Source organism: Bacillus rossius, chromosome 3 (assembly GCF_032445375.1).
Source record: "Bacillus rossius redtenbacheri isolate Brsri chromosome 3, Brsri_v3, whole genome shotgun sequence".
Classification (NCBI taxonomy): Eukaryota; Metazoa; Arthropoda; class Insecta; order Phasmatodea; family Bacillidae; genus Bacillus; species Bacillus rossius.
In genome coordinates, this window is record NC_086332.1 from 35,575,742 (window position 1) to 35,601,473 (window position 25,732).

The following is a 25,732-nucleotide window of genomic DNA, read 5'->3' on the forward strand; positions in this document are numbered from 1 at the left end:
CAATAAATTAAAAATTATAAATGGAAAAGGGTATACTGGCGCACCCTGCTCAGTGATAATTCGCAATGAGCTTCAACAATTAGTTATGAGCTGGGGCGTAGCCAGGGGGGGGGGGGGGTAGGGGTTCAACCCCCCCCCCCCCCCCCTTAGCACCAAGTCTTTAATTAATTTCTTATTCATCACTCAAACAAATTTCATATTAAAATTAATAAAAATTTTACCATTACAATATTTTTATTTAAGTACTGCAAACTGCTAAAATAGCACTATTTTACACCTTAAAGTCCAAATGTTCCCGGGGGAGGACCCCCCGACCCCCCGCTTTAATACGGGGGGGGGGGGGGGCATACTTCTTAACACCCCCCCATACACAAATCCTGGCTACGCCACTGGTTATGAGTAACATGACTGATGGCGTTGCTAAACCACGCGAACACTGTACTCTAACATCGTTATGTAGGTACTACTTGAAAAATTCATATTCGAATAAAATCCGGATCGGACCATGTTTGACCAAACTACATGAATTCCATCGAAAAAATATTCGACACTTTTCCGCATACAACTAACCCGACTTCCACCATACCCGGAATCTTCACTACACGGAAATGTGTCGAACCGGAATAGTGACTATTCCGGGTCGGCACAAGTCCGTGCCAACTTGTGAGATTTAAATCTTGTATGGAATAGTGACTATTCCGATTCGACACAAATCCGTTTTTTACCATTGTTTAGGCGGAATAGTCACTATTCTTTTCGACACAAATCCGCGTCCCCCGTAAACCGACTTTACAGACAACCAATTTTTTTTTTAAATAAAAAAGTTATATATGTATACAATATGTTTTTGAACTTATATGTTAGTATTTTTAAAAGTTGTGGGTTGTAAGTCAATTTTTATGTATTCTTGGTGTATAATATATTTTGTGATATAAAAGATTTTTTACTCTAGAGAAATTTTGATAAATTAATATTGTTTTATTCTAGCGAATTTTTGGTTTCGAAAAATTTGGCAACACTGATCCTTTGAATAATTATGTCAGTAAGGTGTTTATTTATTGTTGAATATTATTTATCAAAGATGTTTTTTCTGTATGTTGACTAGTTACAGAAAGTAAAATGCCCGTAGAGTGTTCTGCAGGCTGTGGGAAGAACGCTGTTCTGAAGGTAAATAGCTTTATCAAATGTTTTAATTGACTTGGTAATAGTGAGTATAAGGTTATGTTTTTATGTTTCACTGTTAATAATTACTGGGATACTAACTTCTCGTTGACCATCAATGAAACACATTCATTAAAACATTCAAGCACGCAATTTAATTAATTCAAATTCATTGGTCTGCAAGTAGATAATCATATAAAGTGGAAAAATAATATTAAAGATTTTCTAGAGAATCTCAGTTCCGCTTGCTTTTTCATGCGTAGTAATGTATAGGACTAAGTAGAGAGACAGCAATAATAGGTATTTTTCTAGAGTAAATGCTCGTAAATATAAAAATTTGTGAAAATTGAATATTTAAGTATTAAGTGTCCCGAAAAAGGCACCTAACCATATTTGAAATGTCACTAACCTGACCAACCGTTAAAACAGTTCTACAATAAGTAAAATGTAGCTAATCCTAACTAATATAACGTTCACATGATTTAACAGTATTTTAAATGTAGCAAAGCTAACCTCTCCAGAAAAAAATACTTCTTTATACACACATTTAATTTGTTGCCATATTATTGTAATATGTAATTGTTCCTTATTGTGTATCCAGTTATATTTTAAAATAAAGAAAGGAATGGTTTTTGTTTGTGGTTCAAAGCTGTATAATTACCAAAATATCTGTAATTTATTTGCAGAAGGCAATGCCAAACATTGCTAACCTGGCCCCAGGCGAAAGCATTAGATGATTATGATGATGATGAGTAGATGAGTGTGCTCTGTGGGTGTTCTGGGCAGGAGAGTACCAAAGTTTTGCAATGAAAATAAAAAAATTAACACCTCAATTTATGAACCCACTTTTGCATCTATATTAGCAGCTTCAAAAGCCCCATTTTATTGTAATTATTTACAAAATTTTCTAATATAATGTTTTACAAAAGCCTTTAAAGAAAATTTAAAAATTAGCTTATTAGGGAAGGTGACTGATAGAACTATCTAATTGCTAGCTCACAGAAATCAGTACCGGTGTGGTTGCAGAGGCCCAAAACTGGGGATGCACTTTGCAAGGATTGTTTCTTCTGGGCCTTCGAGATTGAGGTCCACAACACCATCACAAATGGACGCCTCTTCAGACCTGGGAGCACGGTCGCCATTGCCGCCTCAGGGGGCAAAGACTCCACGGTCCTGGCGTACATCCTGAAACTGCTGAACGAGCGTCATCAGTACGGATTGAAGCTCGTACTGCTCTCAGTGGACGAAGGGATCACAGGTGCTGTACGAGACAGACTGCATGTTTGGGATGATTTTTATTGTGTAGACCTATGCAGGCGTACCTAATATATGTACACATTCAAAATGAAACATTATGTAACTGTTTATAATTCACAGTTGTTTTGCAATATGAGATCAGTATTAATTTGTCTAAACCCATTTAGGTATTCAATATGAAATCAGCATAGAAGAAAAAAATCACTGGCGGATGAATATTCTTTTCACAGATTTTGGGGGAGGTGGAAAAGGATGGGCGAGGGGGGTTAAAAAAATTGAATTTATGTATTAAAAAAACTTATGTCAGCAACAAGGGTTTGCACTGTTACATTATCAATATCAACATTAGTATGTTCCAGGTTTTGTGATGTCTCACCCTGCATCACTAAAAATAACAAACCGCCTTCACCACTGGAGAATTCAAGATATATGTGGTTTTGTGTGAGCATTTTATTAACTACTGTTGAGTCTTATGGGTTTTCAGTACAGTTGAACTTTTCGACGAGAAGAAGAAAGAGTTTGGTTTTTATTTCTCAACAAAAAAAATTGTAAACTTGTGGAACTTACAATACCATTCTTTTTTTTTTTCTCAGTGTTAATTACACATACACATCTGCACATAATATTTGTGTAAAACAAGTCTGTACCTAATTCTACATATATTAGATTTATTAAATACTACAGTATTTTATTTAAATTATTTTTAGGAACATACAAAATTGTTTATTGAATTTTGAATGCCTAATGTATAAGACTGAAAACATTATCAAGTGTTTAAAATCAGTTGTTATCATTACATGTCTAATATAAAATAAATTATTTTAGTGATATCCCAATGTTAACATTACAATACACTTCTTAATTTTGGATTGATAAAATTTTAATGAAACGTGTTTGCAGTTATACATATGTAAAATTTGTTGTGCCAAAAATAAGTTAAAAAAAAAGCCTAAATAAGTGTGAACAGGTTTGGTGTCGCTGAACATGAAGTGATAAGTGTACGCCATAGAAAAGAGAGGGAGGGATAGAAAGGCCACTCTCTGAATAACAGCTAGAATGCTATTTGCAGTGCTGTTGTGGCCGTGCATAGTACTAACCGTATAAACATTGGTGGAAGAATACCTAAGTAGCTATTTATGCTAAAACCACCTATGTCACAAGCTAGCATTACTATTGAAGTTTGCAATCACATCTACAGCATTAAGAGGGTGGAGAGTTTTCAGCTTCTCAACGTTTATTCTCTGTATCCATTCATTGTGTACCGTTTCTTCGTAAACTGGGAAGTGGTGTCTAACAGCAAATTTATCATTGCAACCAGGCAAACAGCATTTTCGTACACGTGGCGGCATTGTATTTTACTTAATACTTAATTTTATACTCAATTTAACAATCTTACCTCAATGAAAATATGACCACTAAATAATTGAATAAATAAACGCCAGACATTTTCCAGTTTCCACCTACAAAGCATTAAGCAAGTAGCACGCAAATAACCTAAAGTCCTAAACAAAAATACGAAAGAAAAATTGCCGCCATTACAAATGAGCCTTGGCAACGAATCGTAAACAAACATTGAGCAGTGAGCACACTAGCGCTCTTACGGCCGTGCACACAAACAAAACGTTGTTCAAGCATCTCTCTATTTAGTGCACATCCCGTGGTGTACGCAACTTAGCTTATGAAACATGATTTAGAAAGAAAATGTTTCAGGTTACCGTGACGACAGCCTGGAAACTGTTAAACAAAACTGCATGGAATATGAAATGCCACTCAAGATCCTGTCATACGAGGAGCTGTATGGTTGGACCATGGATGCAATTGTGAAGGAGGTATTTAGGGCTGAAATATTACAGATTTTTATTACCTATGTATCTTCAACATTTGTTATCCAAGTTAATGTATGCATTTATATCAGTGTTGTGAAATAAATTACAGTAAAAAAAGTTTTTTCTGAAATTTGTTGTTGCAGAAATTATTTAGAATTGTTCTAGTTGAATAATTATATCGGTAAGCTAAATGAAGTATTTAAAATTGTTGTTACAGACTTTCAAAATTACATTTGTAAAGGACTTGGTCTTAAAAAATCATTTAATTTTTCATAATTTATTAATGAAGTTATAAAATTACACTTACTACTGTGGCTGTTTAAATTTTCATACAGAAATTGACTCTTATCTATGTAGGTTAAGATGGGGTAGAAAAAATCTGTTATTTTTAAGTACTACCGTACATATAACAATAAGAAATAAAATTATCTAGTTTTTTTTATAATACCAAATTTAATTTAAATTTGCTGTAAATCATTTTGCCTTAATAATTTTTTCTGTGGTAAATTGTATTATATAAAGTTTTTTGGTTTTTGTTTAAGCACCAATTTACCTTAGCTTTTTAATGTGAATTAAAGTAGGTACATATGATGATACACTACTCCACTCAAAATAAATTGCAATTTTTATTTATTTATTTATTTATTTATTTATATATATATATATATATATATTTTTTTTTGTGGTTTAAAAAATAATTTCAAATTTTGAATCCATTTTAAATTGTGGAGACTACATCTGTAAGATTAAGAAAACTCGATCTTCCGCTGATCATGCCCGTATTGCCGTGCCAAACACGCCTGCGTGAGAGAGAGAGAGTGGTGGATGTTTGGCGCGCAGGTCGGGCGCTCCAACAACTGCACGTTCTGCGGGGTGTTCCGGCGGCAGGCGCTGGAGCGAGGGGCGTCCCTGCTGAAGGTGGACTGCGTGGCGACCGGCCACAACGCCGACGACATAGCAGAGACTGTCCTCATGAACATACTGCGCGGGGACATCGCAAGGCTGCAGAGGTGCGTGGCGATAGTCACGGTGAGTTAACTGCAGAGACAACAGCTCAGAACTTAGTTTAGTTGCTGGGTTCTCGGAAGTCACTAGTCACTTGGAAAATTCACAAAATGTCATATCGAGGTTAGGAATTCGCAATGTCTCTAAAATGTACTGCTTTATATTAAAACCTATTGTCTTGAGCTAAGGTTTAAAGCATTGAAGTGATGTTTTAAAAAAAGTGCAATGTGTACTATACACTACATTTTAATATTGGCTTGGAAGAGAAAGAAAAATTGGTTTGCCAGGGGGACAGTATAAACTAAATAGTATTTACTTGCTACATTTGCATGGGTTTACATGTCATTTGTAATTACAGATAAACTAATTCTTGTTAACCCATATAGTGTCATGGATACAGACTTACTGCTACACCTAATGCCAAAACACCAATCTCGTCTTCATGCAGGTAACATCACTGTGCTGTAGGGGCCTGATAAGTTGGCAGTTACCCAGCACGGGGTACTGTTTGTTGGGAGTAGGAATGTGCATTTAGTTGAATATGCCTGTACGGTGAGCAGCATTAATAATTGCAACTAAGTCTTTATTTATTACATCAAGAGGGTTTTTTTTTTGTTTGTTTGTACATACATACATCAAATTCTGACATAAGTATCTTGGAAAGTAGTGTACCCAATATATTCAGGTATTTAGCTATCCAGTCACTATAACCACGCTAGTTTTAGAACATATGTAGTGAGTTAAGAAATTGGCACCTTTCAACATAGTAGTTTAAAAATGCCTAAGTATATTTACTTTATACTATAAGAGAACATTTAAAGACGACCTGTGAAATGAATTCTTCTCTCTCCAGTTATTTACTATTTTGAAGGTTGCATTTCACTTTGGAACATAGCAAGAACCTAAAATGGGAGCAGAAAGTTCAAGTTTGTTTTGTTTTCGCCAGGAAAGTGAGGATGCAATACCACGATGTAAGCCACTCAAGTATGCCTATGAGAAGGAAATTGTGATGTACGCTTACTTCAAACGGCTGACATATTTCTCTACGGAGTGTGTGTTTGCTCCCAATGCCTACCGCGGCCATGCCCGCGCATTTCTCAAGGACCTGGAGAAAATTAGGCCTACATCTATCATAGACATCATTCATTCAGGTGAGCAGATACGATGCATAAATAATTACTATTTTATTTGCCAGTATTTGTTTCAGTGAGCTTTTCTATTAAACATTCTGTGCTCCTAATTTGTGTTACAGTGAAATCTCATTTCAATGTACTGGTAAATAAACTTCTTGTTATACTAGCTAATAATGAATATTCTTTATAGGGAACGTTAATGGTTAATATATGTAAGACATCTTTTAGGCATTTTTAAATACAGTGTAAACTCTATATAACGACACTTAACGGACTGAGCATTTTTGGCGTTATAGAGAGTGTATTTACTAATATAGAACACATTTTTCACACGAACATTAATATTCATACAAATAATAAAACTTATTGCGTAGTCTGTTATTTTTTCTTTGTTTTTCTTTATTGTAGGCACGGTAGAGCGGCTAAATCCAAAGCGTTTTCCAACATCAATGTTCTTTTCTCCCGCCTTTATTGAGCGTAGTAATAAAACTTTTTCCTCAATACACAAAGATTTTCGTTTACTCACCATGTTTACAGTTCGAAAGTCTGTAAGCAACTGCGATAATGATAACGTGTAACAATTTGACCAAAGTCTAGTGACTGAGGTAAACATTTGCAAGTTCATCATACAAAAAAAAAGACAAAATTTCTTATAATCTCCGGTACATCAGTCGAAGTAAACACGTGCTAGATAATACAACAACAAAACAGCAAACAAAAGAACGTACACAGCTGCAGTTCTTATCAACTTCGGTAACTTAGAAAGTACTGCTTAATGATTTATAATGCTGTATTTTTGTCGTTAAATAAATTGAGCGTGGCGCTATATAGAGTGTATTATTGTATAGAAAACAAGGTAAACCAACCAAAGTAAAGCAATTTCGACATTTTAAGGAGTTTTTCGTTAAATTGAGTGATGTTATAAAGAGTTTACACTGTATGTGTACATTAAATTGAGGTATTAGCTGATATTGAACTGGGGCTGCACTCCTGGTAAAAGCCAGATGCAGGGCACCACTTAAAAATATAATAAATTAACTTTTTTTTAAAACTTTTATCAGCCCATAGTCATGTTAGTTTACTGCAGACTCTTAGGGAACCCAGCGAAAGATAATACTTTTAATTGTTAGGGGCTGTAAATATTAGCATCTTGCTATAGATGCTGTTTTTGAAGTGAAACTTCTTTACTGAGCATTACGAAAATACTGATCGCAGGAGGGGACTAGTTAGGCATGAATGAGGTGAGGGAATCGTGAGAGATGGCAGGGGAAAGGTAAAAATAATTCAGCATACTTCCACACTTGCATGCTTCCATACTTGCATACTTTACACTTGCGCAATAGCATAATTTAGCTCTAGAATATTTGCATATATTTTCTTTGATCTGCAACCTCAGCCAAAGAGAATTATGTTTCCTGTACCTAATATTAATATAATAAGCAAATAAATATAGTTTAAAAAACTAAAGAAACATGCTTTTAAAGATTATCAAACTAAAAAGTTAAAAATAATTTTAAAATTTAATTTATGACAATAGTATATAAGCAATACTAGTATAAATGAGAAAAAAGCTTGAGGTGCTTTGTGCCATATTTTTTGTATATTAAGCGCCCCATGCTTTTTTCTCATTTATACTAGTATTGCTTATATACTATTGTCATAAATTAAATTTAAAAATTATTTTTAACTTTTTAGTTTGATATTCTTTAAAAGCATGTTTTTTTAGTTTTTTAAACTATATTTATGTATAATCATCATAGGGAAATGAGTTACCGACACTACCTATTACCATTTGAGATAACTATTTGGAGTTGCAACGTCACAAAGAAATGGTAAAGTCTCTCCGAATCATTTACAGTTAGATGTATGGATATAATCTTAGAATTTACCGGGGGGAAAAAAAAAAAAAAACATTTTTTTTCCCGGCGTGGCCGGAAGTAGAACCCACGATTGCTGAATCCGAAAGCTGACGTCACAAAAGTTGCGCGCCTTAGACCGCTCGGCTAACAAACGTAATGAAACTGGTGGGACATTTTACAGTGATAAGCCACTCACTCTTAGTCAAAAGAGTTACAGACGGACAGACAAACAAACATACAGGTGAAGCTAATATAAAGCATGTAAAAAGTTTTAACTTCTGTCTCATATGGACTCTACACACTTTTTTTTTTTTTTGCTAATTTCCAACATAAATGCTATACAGCTGTACTTTCTCAATTTTGGTGAAGAAATTAGTTTTCTCTCATTTTATTTAATTAAAGAAAATGTAATCCTCTATAATTTACCACTAATAGTAAGAATGAAATTCAACTCCCTAAATCGTTAATTTTAAAAATTGTAGCTTAAAATGGAATCATTGAATGCAAATTATTCTCTCTCATTAATATAACCATAAAAATATTAAAATATATGTTTTGTCTAGCTATACTTTTTTTTTTGTTTAGATAAAAAACATAACCAATTTTTAAGTATATTTGGAACCTTTTATTGCAAAGCTTTAGGGTACAAAATTTTGTTTGTCTTTACTTACGTGGACAGTATGTTTCCTCTTATTTTGAATGTCAAGTGTGTCGAATTTCATCAAGCTCAAAAGTAAAACTGTAGATTTGTATTTAAAAAAAAAACTCGTAATGGGGCCCTTTTCTTGAATCTAAATCTCAATTTTGAATCCTAGAGAATACCTCAAATCACCCGTCGAATCTGAATCTAGGTTCAAGGGTCAAAAATAAAATAATGTACAATAAATTAAAAATATTAACTACTGTATGGTGTTGAAACATTGTATCCTTTAAATGGGTGTTTCACAAACTAACTTTCCAGAATCATTACATATTGTAATTATATGTTAAAAGTACAATATCTTGGGGAATGGTAACAGGATAGGTATGACGAAAAAAATTGACGTAGTAAACTTCAAAAGTGATCAGATCGAGAATTTTTTAATTTACTTTATTTCCTCTAATATTTTTCTTCAAATCTTTTTCCTGGAATATCAAATCCTTAGCATATAAAGGCTTTAATTGGCTGATCCCTTTAAAAAAAAAATCCACTCTCTCCTTAATACTAAACACAAAACTTGTATTTAATAAAATTAGTACAATAACCAGCTAGTTTTGTGACTAATATAGACACAGAGAGAGAGAGAGATGGTGGGGTTGTTCCAGGTGAGCAGTTATCAGTGCACGAGAATGTGCGCTTGCCTGTGAAGGGCAAGTGCTCGCGCTGCGGCTTCATATCAAGCCAGGCCGTGTGCAAGCCGTGCACCCTGCTGGAGGGGCTTAACAAGGGTCTGCCACGACTGGGCATCATCAAGACCAGCCGTGCCATCAGGGCACGGCAGGATGCCGAGAGGGCGCGGCCTGTCCCCACGCTCGACTTCTAGCCGGCTCTCGGAGCAACACATCTTGTGAACGAGCTCACACTTACTTCCTTGTTACAAACGTTAGTCATTTGGACAAACAATGGATGAAACTTTACTTTAATAGTGAATTATCACCTTGTGTATCAAACTACGAAGAGACACTACAATGATTGTGGTGCATCATATTCTCTGCAGAACATAATTTGAGGGTCTGCTTAAATTATGAGAGGATATATGAAAATAAAATATGTCATGGATATTTGGCTATGGATTATTAGTGCATGTGTTTGGGACACGTGTTGTATTTACCCAATTAAACAATGCACAGTCAGTGTCTGTGAAATTTTAGCTATGAAAGTATGATACACAGCTTATTCAAAAGTTGACACAGTATTGTACCACAAGCTCCAAAGTGAACAAGCTGTTGCAATTAGATGACAAGACGGACATTTTCACGTGGTTTGCGACTGTTTTTGTGATTATTAAAGAAGTTGACGAAATGGATAATTGGGCTGCAGGAAGTGTGTATGTTGTTGAGGAAAATGAAAATTACATGTGACGAGAGGAAAATAATGTAAATTATTATTTTTTGGTTAAAACTTAAAAGTGGCTTTGCAATAAAAAAAACTGTGATACATGAGAACATTTTACCCAAGTTTCTTCAGTAACTGTCCAATTTATTTAGTTCATAATCTTTTAAATATGTAATATGTATCATTGATTTAGGTCACTCATGGCCAATATGTATTAAATAGTGCTTCACTCTATAGTTAGCTGACACTGCTGTGATTGGTAGCCGTTTTACATTGTTTTATTTCTTGCATAATGTTTAACACGCAATATTTTAGTTTATTCACAAATAAAATGTTTACTGCATGATATATGAAGAGATGTGTATTTACATGAAATGTCACTGCAGTGTTGCATGAATAGTGTGTGTTTGAAAATAATAGATGGCAATGCAGGTGCCAATGAAGCCTAGTTCATAGATAATTGTAGAAAGTCTAAAATAAAAGATACTTAAAAATAATGGTTAGAAGTTCCGCTTGGTGTGAAGCTTATTTGAGAAAATATAAGTGTGCAAAAATAAAAGCACTGAATATAAATTAGTTTAGGGTTAAGTAAAATTATGTCCTACAAAATTGTTATTTCACATAAAATGTTTCCTGAATCAACTTTTTGCTTATAATTTTGAGCTACACTTACCTGTGGAACAATAAAATTTACCGTATTGGTCCGAAAATAGGCCGACCTCTTCTACAGCACACTCAAAATCAGGGGAAAATAAATTTTAACTAACTAAAATGATTATCAGCAGTATATTACAACAGTAAACCTTCAACTAAGTTAGTATTTATTGAACTGACAAAATATGTTATTCTCACTTACCAAAATATTTGAGAGTTCATATTTACATAGCCATAAAAATATTTAAAAAAAAAATTAAAATATAGAAATTAAAATTACACAATGAACACTAAACACATGACTGAAACATTGACTTCTTCTCGTCAACACCATATTTCCGCCCAGCTTCCACATTATTTGTGGTTTCTGCATATCTTATTAGACACTTACTTTGAAATTGGCAGAAAAACTACGCCTATTCCCCTGCTAGTTGAAGCTTTAATCTTTACGTGATCAGCCATTATGAACGAACAATGGCTTTGTGCATAGAGTCTAGACCCAGGTGCGTCAAATACAGATCCGGGATACATGTTCGAAGAGCTGGATCCGGAGCTGTGTTTCCGTTTATCTTCACATTCTTTTGTAGTGGTGCCAACATTTTATATGGCAATGGCTACATTTTCTAAGTTCATAGAAATTGTGACGTAAAATCATTTACCAGTACGTTTAATTTTGATGTAAAAAACCCAAAATGGTTTCATGTAAAACGTGTATGAATCAACCATAAAACAGCCAATATTGCAAATAGATTTTATTGTTCTTGTTACTGTTGGTATGTAACGGTATTTGTTTATTCGTGTAGCAACTACAAGTTGCCAACACTGGTGCCAATTGCCCATATTTTGTTTTTCCTGTGGTAGAAGAGTAAATAAAGCATACTACAGTAAATAACCTTACGGAAAAATTGCTGTCTTTACTAATTGTTTAGTGTAAATACCACATTTTGCAAGCAAATATAATTACTGCAGCCTGTTAAATACAGTTCAAAAATAACCAGACTCAGCTTCTAGAAGCTGTGTGCTACAAGTGACCACATCTCTGTACTTAACTTAAAATATGATACGTTATTGGGGTTAAGTGTGTTTACTAAATTTCTAAGTTGGAAATATTACTAATTCCACGTAAGTACGTGTAATTTAAGGTCAATGAATTGTATATCTGATAACATTTTTATGCCATAAGTGATTCTCCTTGAAATGTATGTGTTTAATTATACTATTTTGGCTAGTGCACCATTATAGGCAGACTAGATTTCAAGGTTGACAAAACTGGCAAAAAAGGTCGGCCTATTTTCGGACCAATACGGTACATTGGATAAGGTGTGAGTAAAAATAAAATTCACATGGAAGAACCAGTTTATTTAATACCAAAACTAGTGTTTTCTGGAAATAATTTTCAGTAAAAAATTTAGAACTTTCTTCATGCAGCACAAAAACCCTACTACAAGTAGTCAGTTGCAGCAGAAAGAAATGCTATCAAACCACTTAACTGTTAACTGGCGTTTTCTACAGATTAGTAATTCTTATTTTCTGGAATGAAACAATAGCAGCATCCTGTCAAAGTGTATAATCAGCTTAAATACCATGTTTGTTTCAGATTTTTCAGAAACACTGACCATATACTATGTTTACACTTTTTTTTTTTTCATTTGCGAATCAACTGACTGGACGTTTATATTTATACATTCTGGAAATTCAACAAACTGGAACAAAATATATTACAGGTACAAATGTACACACTTGTTTTTATATACTTTTAATTTAATATATATATATATATATACACACACACACACACACACACACACACACACACACACACACACACACAGAGTTCAATTAAAAACCAAAGACTTTTGCACTTAATGGTTGGATCTCCGCCAGGAAGATGGCAACTCGGCTCAAGAGAGAGAAACTGCTGGTTCATACGATGTAGGCATGCATCTTGCTCTCGATGGCGGTGCGGCACACGGGGCAGGCATCCACGATGCTCTCGCTGCAGTCCTCGCAGATGCAAACGTGGCCGCACGGCACCAGGATGGTCTCGCGTGGGTTGGCACAGCACACGACGCACAGCTGCGACTCGGTCAGCCCCTCGGTGCTGCGTGCCCCCCTCCGCCGCTCCTTGCGCTGAGCTGCCTCGCTGCGGTGCTTGGCACGCTCACGCCACCAGCGCCGCAGCAGCAGGCTCAGGATCACTGCCCCAGCCACTCCGAACACCACCATCAGCACCCTGCATCACCACATCCACACTGGGACAGTCATTTAAATAAGCAAGAACATAAGCCCCATAAACTTAAAATACACATGCAATCCAGTAAGAGTTGTTATAACTAGGGATGGGTCGATTCGATTCTCCGATTCCTCGATACCACCGATTATTAAAAAATTTGGGTACTCAGTATCGGGTACTAAAAAAGGGCAAGGTAGGTTAGGAATCGGTTAAGTTAAGAAAATACAGTAGTAATATATTTTCGTCTGAACTTTACTTACTTATTTTAATATATCTTACCTGCCGTATGCGCATAAAATTCCTAATAATGCTCATTATTATTAAATATTAATTTTATACGAATAAAAATAAATAAAAACAATGTTACCGGGCATGTTTAACCTCTAATTAAAACTCCACGATCGAAGAACATTATTCCTCACTCATGTATTAGACGTAAATAAATTGTAAAAAGACTTATTAATTTTATTTGCAGTTAAGAAAAGTCCATTGTTTTTTGTGAAGAAAGTGACGGTTATGAAACGAGACCACATCACGTGTCGTCACCATTTTAGTTGTGAGCCATTCAAGGATGATGGCCTCCACAAAATCTCTGGTGGCCATAAAATATAAAGTCAAGTCGAAACGTATCGATTCGTTGCGTACGGGACAAATTGTATAATGAAAGCAACAATCGATTTTAAAGAATTCTCTGGCCATACCGCCAACAGAGGCTCGTGTTTATTTCTTGCAAAGGAAAACCGTAATAATTACTAGAAAAACACTTGAAAATAGTTTTAGCAAAACAATATTTGTGCCAAATAAATAGCATAAATGCGCAACAATTCACAGTAACCTCAATAGCACGACGGTGAATTTCGGAAAATAATTTTAGCAAAACAATATTTGTGCCAAATATATAGCATAAATGCGAAACAATTCACAGTAACCTCAATAGCACGACGGTGAATTACGGCGTAATTCACCGTCGTGCTATTGAGGTTACTGTGAATTGTTGCGCATTTATGCTATTTATTTGGCACAAATATTGTTTTGCTAAAACTATTTTCAAGTGTTTTGCTAGTTTGTTAGTAAAAATAAAATGTTCGCCGACTGTCGTTTCAAATTACGATGCGAATGGTCTGATATTGTATCAACATGTCTAAAGTTTGGGAACATTTTCGCATCAATAGTGAAAATGACAAATATGCAATTTGTAATCATGGTAGTGCGCAAATTTCACGGAGCGGTACTTACAAATCTACAACCAATTTAATGAAGCATTTGAAATCCCGGCACACATTACTACCAGAAAAAATAGTCTTTGAAGAAAAACAAACTTTTGTTTACAGCACTGTCACCAACTAAGTCAAAAGGTACCACAGAAAAAAGTAGTGCTACCTTTGAACCCATTTTGAACAAAGATGTTATGTTATCGGCGTTATCGTCTGTTAAAGAACCCTGTCTAAATGTTGAACTTCTTTGTGCACAGCCTAGTACTTACTAGCAAACAAACTTTATGTGAAGATGCTTCTTCACTGGAAATTGAAAAAAAAACCCTCAACATTTAATCCTAAGTTTATAATTATCCTTTATACATGTTATTATCATTATGTAATGCATTCAATTCTTAAGTAGTTTTAATTATGTGACCAGAATTACCAGGAATCGAAAACTGGAATGACTCGGAATCGAGAATCGAAATTTAGGAATCGGTACCGGTATCGGAATCGATAAAAATGTGTACTCAACCCATCCCTAGTTATAACACAAAAATATATATAAGATTTAGGGATGTGCGAATCCTTGATTTTCAGTTTGGTTCGAATCCGATTCGAATCCCTGGCAATATTTGAGATATGAATTTGATTCCGAATATTAAGCACAGAATAATTAAAAATAACTTATTAATTTAAAAATGTGTGCTCTCTTTTTTCTAACTGTAACTACTGGCAGTTATTTATTACACTGAGATTGAAATGTTTATAATTATGTAAACTCAATTAATAATAAACACTTAAAATATGAAACCCAAAACATATTCGATTCTCCAACTCAATCGTAATAAACTGCATGCCACAGGGAAATCTCAAGTTTTATAAACGTTTCAGCAAACGAAACCATTTATTCTCCAATAAATAGCCAAGACTTTTTTTCTTGTAGGTATGTAATTGATTTTAGTTTATAGTTTACTATACGACGAAATTCATAATTATAGTTTGTTCTCTCAAAATCTCAAAATTCTTTTAATGTCACTGTGTTAATTATTTAATTTACATATCTTTCTATGATACATCATATTATAAATACTTACGTAATAGTAGCCCCAATTTTATTTTTCACTGCTAGTATTTTTGAGCCATATTAAATTAATTTATAACTTTTGTGAATACATCGTAATACTGTTCGAATCCATGTACGTACAACGATTCCGGGTTCAGGTAATTGTGGATTTGAACCGTACCCGAAAATATCGGGTACTCGCACATCCCTATAAGATATTTAAGTACACTGTATCAAAGCTCTACTAACCATCATGCATTACCCCAGGTAGTAGTTGTAATAGTTGCTAATAATCATCCGTAGCCAAATCCTTCTTGGATTTTACTGCATTGTGTTGGTTCATGTGTCCAACTAAAACGATTTAGCTACGTTAATGCTAAGACTTTCCCCCCTTCTTTTTGTATTGTCCAATCACTGTTGTTAAATATTTTCAGCAGAAGGTAAATAAATTTTTTTTTTTAAGAAAAGTTTATCTTAAATTGTGTTTATTCAAATTTATGTACATTTTTAACAGTACCAATGTTTTAGCATTGTAACAGCAACACAGCCCGAAAGTGGATGTACAGCACATTGTGGATGTAGTCTGGCGGGAACGCTCACCTGTAGGTGCGCATCTGGTCGTCCAGGGAGCGCACGAGCGACGTGACGGGCATGGTGGTGAGGTAGTAGGGCCTGCCGTCGCGGGGCGGCATGAGGCTGAGCCGGGAGTCGGCGCCCAGCCGACCCAGCTCGCCGATGCCTGTGAGGATCGTGCCCACCTGCAGCATCTCCTCCTTGTTCTCCAGCCCCCGCTGGTGCACCCCCACGAAGAAAGACGCCAGGTCCTTGATGAACGTGTTGTTGGTCGGCTCGAAGCGGTCCACGATCGTGTCCAAGTCCAGGATGTTTGCCTCCAGCGGCTCCACCACTTCCACGCTCCCCCAGTCCGCCGTTGATATGGACTCCAGCTCGAACGGCGTGCATTTGTAGTTTTCCTGGATGGTCTGCTCTCGGTCCGACCTGAACACCAATTACAACTCTCGAGTTTTTGCCACGACATAACAAACTTCTTTAAGGCTCACAGGTCAGCCATTTCAGAACTAACTTCCACACGAGGGTTGAACGTTAGATATAAAAATACCCTCTTTTAACGCATTATTGTCGCACCTATATTTTTGGCCGTCAAAATTGGGATAAAAAACTTCTCGCTTAAACGTTGAATGGTGTTTTTGGTCCCGCTATTAGATGCAGAGTGCTTTGTGTAGGTATCTTTTCCGTTATTACCACTTACTTATTTAATTAACGGAAATACTAAGTTGTCTAACATGTAAATTTTCTTTTAAAGACTTTTTAAACGTTATTATCTTTATCTGATCGTCTGCGTCGCCGCAGTGTATCATGTAGATATATTTTCCGTATAAAACAATGTATTTTAAAGTATATTTCTAATATTTATTCGTACATTACCACTTATTTTATTGACGGAAATACGAAGTTGTGTAACGTGTAAATTTTCTTTTAAAGATGTTTTTAAACATTATTTCCTTTATCTGATCGTCTGCGTCGCCGCAGTGTACAGCTTATGAACATGTAGCCAGCGCTAGCTGGCATCATTCATGTTTGGTTATGTTGCTTCCCGTGTAGAGTGCGCGCACGTAGTCGAATATCGATATCTCGCCGATTGCATGCAGCGCGCGCTCTCTGTGAAGTGCCGAGTTAACTACATTTGATGGCCCACATTCTTTCGTAGTAATGTACCAATGTTACGCATTAGTTACGCGTAAGTCCACATCACAGATTCAAGTGGCCTGTGTTCGCGTTACAGTTTGGGTTTTCTATTTAAAGTTGAAGAAAGGTTTTTTTTTAATGAATTATTAATATAAATTGTTTGGCGTGCTTTTGTATACTCCCCCCCCCCCCCTTTTTTTTTAAATAAACGTACTTTCCACGAACGGTTTTTTTTATGAATAACATTCCCAAAAAAAAAAAATATTTCCCGCATAATCGTCGCACCCCTACTTTTCAAACTTGATTTTAGATTAAAATGTGCGACAATCATGCGAGAAAACACGGTACTGATGACATTCTGAACAAGTTGTTACTTGTAGGATTCTTCATTTGCTACTAATTACATGTTCTTGTAAACAAACATTTGAAACATGTAACTTAAGTATCCTTTTGCAAGCCTTAAGCATTTGTGGAAACACCCAAAATAAAAATTTTGTGAGAGAACCTAGCATAATTTTAGTCAAAGAGTATTTACCATGTGAACCTTGTTACACATTACTGATATTTTGACGTCAACCAGAGGTTTTGTCCCCTGGAGCCTGATACGATTCCTCACCTTCCTGACCATTTCCATTCTTTGCCGGCATTAGTTTCCGCCACAGTACACAAGACTTGAGCCGTTTTTGAATAGTGTCCCACAACCTCTAAAGAGGGACGGATGCTCAGTCACTTCAATGCCACACGCCCTTAATGATATTCAATTGTTATTGTCTATACTTTTGTTCCCCAAGGGTTATATGTTTTCAGCAGACTGCCTAAGATACGCAAGTAATTTATTTGCGTTGATTTACGACTTAAACAAGGACGGAGCCGCTCAGACCCAAAAATATACCCAACCCGAAGTGGGCTGTATTTACAAAAATTATATTGAAGCAGTGAACTACGGCATGTTTAGAAGAAGTACTTGTAACAGTATTTTGACTTGACGTGGGGATGCTAACTAGCCCCAGTGAGCGCACTCTTCCAGCCCAGCCCGAGGTAGGACGTGCCAGCAATCTAGGGACTTCATCGCTTGTTATCACCGACTAGTAATTCTGTTTTATATCCAAGGCTTTCTTAATATCCTCAGTAAATGCCTCGGAAGACAGACTGCTTTAAGTAATAATATTTAACTCTTTTCAGAGGCCTCCCCCCCCCCCCCCCCAAACCAACTAAAAATGGATTCATGCCATAGGGCTTTTTAACAGCTATAAGTTAATTGTGTATGAGAGCATGTAGCATGACATGGAAATAAATGGTTTACAGAGATCTCATGTTTGTTCTTGGCCATGTATCCGTAAGCTGCAGACATCAGGCGTGTGGGACGCCTTAAGAGCCCACAAAGTAATCGTGAGGTGAGTGGCGAGTGTGAGAGAGCCTTTAGTCAGATCTGTGGGCCCTTAAACATACAGTGCCACCCGTTACAAACTTCTGTTCTAACTGCTGAATAACATTCCAGCATACCCAGCACTTACAATTGGGTGATAAATTTATTTACACAACACACTATGCAGTGCTTACATGGCAAAGATTTCAAAGAAATTGCACTAAATCAAAAATTATGACTTGAAAATACAATTAGTTCAATTAGTTCTACTGACATAGCTGTGATGCTGGGCTTTGAATATACAAAGCTATTAAGTCAACATATTTAGATGTTTTTTCACTGATTTAGGTCACACTGGTTTGTTTGCATTATCTGCCCAACTTCCATAATTTGTCAGTTCTTATTGTAATAAATGTTGCTACACCTGTAACAGATGAATTTTATAGATGAACTCCTTGCATTACCATCTATAGTGGAGCGATTGTTAAATGTTTTGTAACCATCAATATTTACTTTATTGATTTTTTTTAGTCATCACCAAACACATTTCTATCTGCAATTACTATGTAGCCTAAAGAAATTTATTTTTGATGCAAATTATGTTAATTCCAATTTTTTGTGTAAAATTACACATTAGAGACCTATAATTAAATTATCTGAGCACTCAGCAGTCTTAGACAAAATCTGTATTAGTTAACTGCTTCTAGTCAATATTAGCTTACTTAATTTCACCAATATTTAAAGGTGGCTAGGTATCTTTTCTCTTGGATTTTTGTATTCTTTCCATAAACTTTGTTTAAAATATGCCATGTTAGAGAAAAGAAAAATTTTAAAATTCTTTGGAAATTTTTCTTGTTTACCTGCTAGTCACTTTTATCACATCTGTATTGATTTTCAGAAATTATAATTTTAATTTTTTCCCCACATAAAATATTATGGGTAGCCTAAACACTCAATCTGTACCACTAAGGCTGTTTTTATGCCATCATGAGTTTTTCTTGAAAATGTATAGTCTTTAAAAGCCTCTTACACAATAAGCCTACAGTCTGCAGTGTTAACCATCTGCTGATGGTGCTTAGGCACCTGATTTGATAAGATATCTGTCAGGTGACAGAATCTCTGCATCATATCGGCAGATGCCAACAAAATTGGTTAATTTTGATTAGGTCGGGTGGCTCAAAGGCTGATCATTACTGTATGGGCTATTGAACATTCAAACAGGAAGTAACAAATTTATTTGTTTTTAAATACAAACCATTTTTTATAATGCTTTGAGGTTAAAATTTTAAATACATACTTAAATGAACATAAAAGATAAAATTCTCATCAGATAAGTTCAGAAGTAACTAACAAATTGCTTACAAGCTACATGTATATGCTCTAGGCCAACTCTTTTAGAGCCTCGGAACTTGTCTCGCTACCAGGCATCAGTGGCATTGGAAGCAGTGTGGATCAACACACTGTGATTGGCAGGCGCAATCTTCAGCTCATATTTACAGCAGGTCTAACTGACACTTCACCTTCCAAAGCACAATGTTCATTTCTCACTGGCTTCTTGCGATTATTAAGACATAAGCAGGATGCACAAACAGACAATAACTAGGACACATGCTATGCCCTTATGCCAGAATATATTAGAAACAATGTTAGAATAAACATTTCATTATTAATGTAGCTTACAGAACTATAAGAGATTACGTGAACCATACCAAAATCCTGCTGAGTTTCTTGCTGTCAGGTGCTCCTTCAGACTCACTTTCTGAACGACACCATAAACCTCTGGAGAATTCTGAGACCTGATTGGAGGACCAATTGCCTTCACCTTTCCTCTTACGACTACATATGGAAACTTTTTATCGGCCTGTTGATCCAAAATGTCCTCCAGTTTCGAAGAAACATCGTAGACTGGAGCTTGCTGCAAAATAAAACAATTTATAAAAACTTGTAAGATTACAGTACTTTATGAAATAATTTGCAATAAAAACTAACTGCTAGGCTTGTAGCAAATTATTACATGTTATTTTCGAGGGGATAAAAATATAAGTCATAATATGATGATAAATTGAGGGTTGTATCACACAGAAGACCAAAATGAATTGAAGAAAAAAATATTTATATGGAATATAGTGACTAAGCAATAAATTATGTACCTGGCAGTACTATGTACGAACACAATTACATATTCCTATAGCAGTCTTTTATTACCTAAATCAGTTAAGGAATCTGAAATTATGAAAGAAATGCCATTTTGTTAATTCAAAAGCCATGTTCACGAGAGTACTTGCGAATGATTGCATAGTGAATGAGGTGGTGGGAGAAGGGGTTCATCTGTCAGGTGACTTGAGAAGACTGGAACATTGGACGAAGGAGAATGGTGTGTCGCTGAATGTTGAAAAGACGAAGGTGGTTAGGTTTACGAGGAAGAGGAAGGTAACAAGGGAAGTATGCATGTGGAAAGAGCAGGAGATAAAGGAGGCAGAATAGTAGAAGTACGTAGTGGTAACCCTGCAAAATAACCTGGAATGGGCAAACCAGGTTCAGCAGGTGGTGAGTAAGGGTAGGAGGCCGCTGGGGCTGCTTGGCAGGACCTTATAGGGGCAGGGAGGAGGTAAGGGAGGGAGAAGGCATAATCTACATTGGTCAGGCCAGAGATGGAGTATGTGACTATGATCTGGGATACCTACCTAGTGACTGAAGCAAGGGAGCTGGAGAAGGTGCACCATACGAGCAGCAAGGTGGGTGATAGGTATGTAGAGAAGGGGAGAGCAAGAGTTGATTAAGGAGTTAGGGTGGGAAGCATTACAAGGGAGGGGAAGGGTGGAAAGGTTAGTTAGACTGTATAAGGTAATAAAGGAAAAGAAGGGGGGGGGGGGCTGGGGGGGGCAATTGGCGACTAGGATAAACAGAGGTAGGTATAAAGGGTGGAGAGATCATGTGTGGAAGCTCCAGAGAGAATGGAGGCAAACGGAAAGGGGTAGGAACGCTCTCCTTGGCAGGACAGGAATGGAATGGAATGGAATGGAATGGAATGTGCTGGATGAAGGGATGCTAGAGGTGGAAGATGCAAAAATATGAGAAAATTTTTAAAAAAAAAAGGGGGGGGGGAAGTAAGTGAAAGGAGAGAAATCCTTGTCATTAGGTGAAAGCCCAATTAAATGCATAATAGTAAATTCAATTCAATAAAAGCTCATGGTGATGGCCACATCATTGCACAGGCTACCTAATAGAACCTATAAACTGTAAGTTCTCAGAATCCAATAGGAATTTTAAAATGATGTTTTCAGTGTAAAGAAAGGAAAATCTTTTGTAGTAAAAACATCACTTTCGGAATTATATTATTTTTTACGTAAAACCAGACACAAATTACCATGAATTTTTTGGGTGAGCACCTACTCTACAGAACCTACACTGCTAGAAAACTCCAATTTTAGAAATTATATAAAAAATATTAAGATAACCACTTTACTTCAAGGTTTTGAATACAAGCATACATCCCATCATTTTGCTTCACGACCTTAACACTCGGATTTAAATACGAATCCAGTACCGTAAATAGTTTAATGTTAACCTAGACTAGGGTGACCAAATCATAAACTTGAAAAAAACGGGACACATCCAAGGAGGGTTTGGGGGCAATACCCTCCAGCTAAAGGAGTGGTCCGAGGGGCCTCTATCAAGACGTAATCATTGAAACATGCTCTTGTTTGCTAATTTGAGACCTATAACTCTTTTTCAATTTACCTATGAATATGTAATTTAATTTAAATTGTGAGGCATATAATAAATAAAAACCACAATTTTGCAGTAAATACTTATTTATTATAAGTAATTATTATTATAATACTTCAAAACATAATTAAACAAGATAATTAAAATTGTTAGTCAAAGTTATGTTAAAAATCTTTAGGATTTCAATTGGGGATATTTTTCTTTTGTTCCAGCCAATTTTAAAACCTCATTCTTTTCCAATATAAAGTTGTAAAAACTAGAACAGTCCATTTTTAAATTGTAGAGTACCTGCAAGATTGCAGAAAGGGTATCCACTCCCATCTTGTTCCTTTCATCCGTCCATTGAATGTTCTTAAGCGAAAAGATTCTTTCAGTATTACCATTATGGGCAGGGATCGCAAACACATACTGGCATATCTTCAAAAATTCAGAGTGCTATTCTGGCCTGGTATGCATTTTAAAAAAACAAACCCATTTTTCATGACACTGAGGTGGTTTTTTATCTTCATCAGTCCATTCTTTAATTTTTTTTCACTTACAAAATCCACTAATGGTGCCAGTTGATCAATTAGCAAAGTATCATTTATTGCAATCCTTTTTTCATTGAAGTAACAAATAATTTCTTAAATTTGTTCCCAACTGGGGATCTCTTTCAAAAGCATTCATTTAAACTTTGAGAAAGTAGAGAATGGTACACTCCATTTTTCAAGATACTGTATGCAGGTTTCATAACAGTCATTAACTTCAGTTCTGAAGTTAATTTTGTCTTGTTCTTGTTGCATAATACTGCCACGCTTAAGAATGGATTTTACATTAAATGATAAGAACAGTTCCTCTTTTCTTCTGGTCAAAGCTGTGAGAGTAGATTCCAATACATCATTAACTTCCATAACACTTTTTGTACTTCCTTCAATCTTTTTAATTCCTTGCTGAAAAATATTGAATTGGCTATGGACAATGTATGCCTCACTTAAAGGATTAAAGGATTATTAAAAAATGTTAACAAAATGTTTGGAGCTTTTTTCTCACTTAAAAAGAAATCCTTTAGAGCATCAAACAATTTTTAAAATTTGTTCTATTGCAGGCATCAAAGACAGCCGAGTTTTTGAATGTGCTAAATTAGTGCCATATTACAAGTCGACCATTTCACAAAAATCTTTTAGCCTCTCTGTTCGCACCGGGTATATAGAAAAATAAGATAAGAGTTTGACAATAATACCTTCAATGTCACAGCTTAATCTATCTGCTGCTGTACATATGGAGTTATGTAATATATGTGCAGGACAACCCACACCTTCAATACCACAATGTAAAGTAGTTTTTAATTTTTTTTAATACGTTGTTTTGTCCCTCTCTGTTCAAACCACCAAAATTTGTATTTGTATTATCACCACAAAATGCAATGCAACTGTTTTTATTTAACTTGAACCCATCAATTCAATTTAGGCAGAAACTAGATATCTCATCTGATGTTTCACATGGCAAAGAAGTAACTTTCAATAACTTTGAATGTATCCCTTCATTTATGTCAAAAAACTGAACCACAAAAGGAAAGATTTTTACAGCCTTGTGATTATTTGCATCAGTTGAAATGCCATAAAAAGGGGATTTATTCATCTGTTCAATACTAGTTTTCAATCTGAATGGAGCTAAAACACCAGTTATCAGAGCTGACTGCTTTTTTCTGGCAGAGCTAAACTTACATGCAATTGCAGTCACTAAACATAACGCTGTTTAACTTACTGATAGTCATTTGACCTGAAGCTGTTGTGGTGCTTGATAGTATGAAAGGGCTGAGTTAAATCAGCAGCTCTAACTTTCGTTTCTTCATTTGAATCGTGTTTTATAAAATAATTTTCAAGAGACTTACTGCTACTTGGGGCACTCAGTATGTTCGTATGTTTCACTGATGCAATGTGTTGTTTTACATCTTAACGTTCACCATGAGCAATACTAAAAACAGTATTGTAAACTGTGCACTCTGCTTCATTGTCATAGCGTCCCTTTTTAATGTACTTCCATTCTTTAGAGTACTCCTCCTTAAACTTGCACTGACGCTTGGACATAATTAGTAATTAATAACAATATGAGATGCATCAAACAAACACTTGTAACAAGACAAACACCCACACCCACAGCCACACTGACTTGTCTGACTCCGGTTGGATAGCCGCCTGCAGAATGGGCGAGCTCAACTGTCGAGGAGAGGGGAAGACGGCCCGAGGAAAGGCGCTACAAAAGTGTATCAACCCAACGTAAATACGGGACATTTAGGCGTCCCGGGAGACTTTTTCGGGACCCCGTGTACGATCGTTAAAAAACGGGACAACCCCGTTTTTACGGGACGTTTGGTCACCCTAACCTAGACCCTAGTGTTTACACACTGTGACCTACCTCTACAGCTCGTAAAGCATTTTTATTTCGTAAGTAGACTTTGCAGCATATTCCAAAAATCAAACCATCGATACCTAGCGCGATCGCCTCACTCCAAAAATCAACCATTCTGTAAACAGAATTAAACTAATAAGTCTGTGGATGTGGATTCAAACACTTGCTCAATAGAACACTTCCTCAAATACAAAAAATGGGAATCACGTTAGCAGTGCATTCTGGCGGCAGAGTCTGATCTTACCTCATTAGCACTCTTGCGAAAATGAATTTTGGCATTTTTTTGCAGTTGTAATTATTTATTAATCCTTCAAAAGTTTGTGTATGTTTGGTTGCAACACTTATGATGTTGTGAACTGCTCGAAGTTGTTTTTCAAATTAAATTTAATTTGACAAATTGGTGCCGAAGTCGTCTCCGTGTGACAGAATAACCGAGGGACATATCAAGCGTATTGATGTGCCAAATAAATCTCTGTGATAGCAAAAATAATTTGGAATAAATTTCATAGTCTTTTACACAAAAAATAGTATAAACTAAAAATTGTATTTTAAATTTGAATTTACAATATTAAATAAACTAATATTTTACTAATATTTAGTTCGGTATATTTAGCATTGTGGTTACCGTCACCCGACCTCTGTGAAAGGCCCGGGGGGTACCTGACGGGTGCTACGGACATCGCGATGCTCTTGTTGTCCAAAGGGGCGCCAGGCTAGCGGGCTGCTAGGCCGTTGGTGTGGGGTCGTGGGTACTCTACCCCGCGTGCCCCGCCAGGTACACGGCTTGAATGTAACCTGAATGGTTCTACCTTGACTGTGAAGGCCGCTCGGCCGTGTGGAGAAGGGGAAATTACGGAAAATGATATACGAGTTGGCGAGAATACATTTAATTTGGGAGTTTCACCGGGGGTTCATGTGGGTACACGGTACACTCTACAAGTCCGCTCCACGGTTCATTACCGCTACAAAAATTCTCACCAACACTAAACACAACACTACGTGACAATGGTTACCGCGGCAGTCTCGCGGGACGTGGATCGATGCTCGCTGGAGACGGCCAGCGCCGAAAGTTAACGGGTGAAGGGGGGGCTCTATGAGCGGGCTCCTAAATTCGGCG

The 25,732-nt window shown here is 36.1% G+C and overlaps 2 protein-coding genes across 2 annotated transcripts; one reads left to right on the top strand and one right to left on the bottom strand.

The window, feature by feature from the left end:
• Positions 1-1,003: 1,003 nt before the first annotated feature.
• Positions 1,004-10,630, top strand: LOC134530518 (cytoplasmic tRNA 2-thiolation protein 1). Its single transcript, XM_063365403.1, has 6 exons — positions 1,004-1,167; positions 2,188-2,419; positions 4,129-4,247; positions 5,085-5,273; positions 6,196-6,400; positions 9,547-10,630. The coding sequence occupies exons 1-6, from the start codon at positions 1,120-1,122 to the stop codon at positions 9,762-9,764; spliced, it is 1,011 nt and encodes a 336-aa protein (XP_063221473.1). The 5' UTR covers positions 1,004-1,119; the 3' UTR covers positions 9,765-10,630.
• Positions 10,631-12,268: 1,638 nt separating this feature from the next.
• On the bottom strand, positions 12,269-24,799 carry LOC134530517 (mitochondrial E3 ubiquitin protein ligase 1-like). The gene is made up of 4 exons (XM_063365402.1): positions 24,622-24,799; positions 20,208-20,413; positions 16,026-16,424; positions 12,269-13,163 (listed from the first exon to the last, which is right to left on the bottom strand). Exons 1-4 carry the CDS (start codon positions 24,727-24,729, stop codon positions 12,854-12,856), a joined length of 1,023 nt encoding a protein of 340 aa, XP_063221472.1. The 5' UTR covers positions 24,730-24,799; the 3' UTR covers positions 12,269-12,853.
• Between the last annotated feature and the right edge of the window lie 933 nt (positions 24,800-25,732).

What these genes read in the sequence shown, in the direction of transcription:
- LOC134530518 (XM_063365403.1), top strand. Translation starts at nt 1,120, where the DNA reads ATGCCCGTAGAGTGTTCTGCAGGCTGTGGGAAGAACGCTGTTCTGAAG. An exon ending in AGTGGACGAAGGGATCACAG is followed by an intron (nt 2,420 to 4,128) that starts GTGCTGTACGAG and finishes AAAATGTTTCAG; the next exon opens with GTTACCGTGACGACAGCCTG. An exon ending in GGTGCGTGGCGATAGTCACG is followed by an intron (nt 5,274 to 6,195) that starts GTGAGTTAACTG and finishes TGTTTTCGCCAG; the next exon opens with GAAAGTGAGGATGCAATACC.
- LOC134530517 (XM_063365402.1), bottom strand. Translation starts at nt 24,729, where the DNA reads ATGGTTGATTTTTGGAGTGAGGCGATCGCGCTAGGTATCGATGGTTTG. An exon ending in AGAAACTCAGCAGGATTTTG is followed by an intron (nt 16,425 to 20,207) that starts GTATGGTTCACG and finishes ATTGGTGTTCAG; the next exon opens with GTCGGACCGAGAGCAGACCA. An exon ending in GACCAGATGCGCACCTACAG is followed by an intron (nt 13,164 to 16,025) that starts GTGAGCGTTCCC and finishes GTGGTGATGCAG; the next exon opens with GGTGCTGATGGTGGTGTTCG.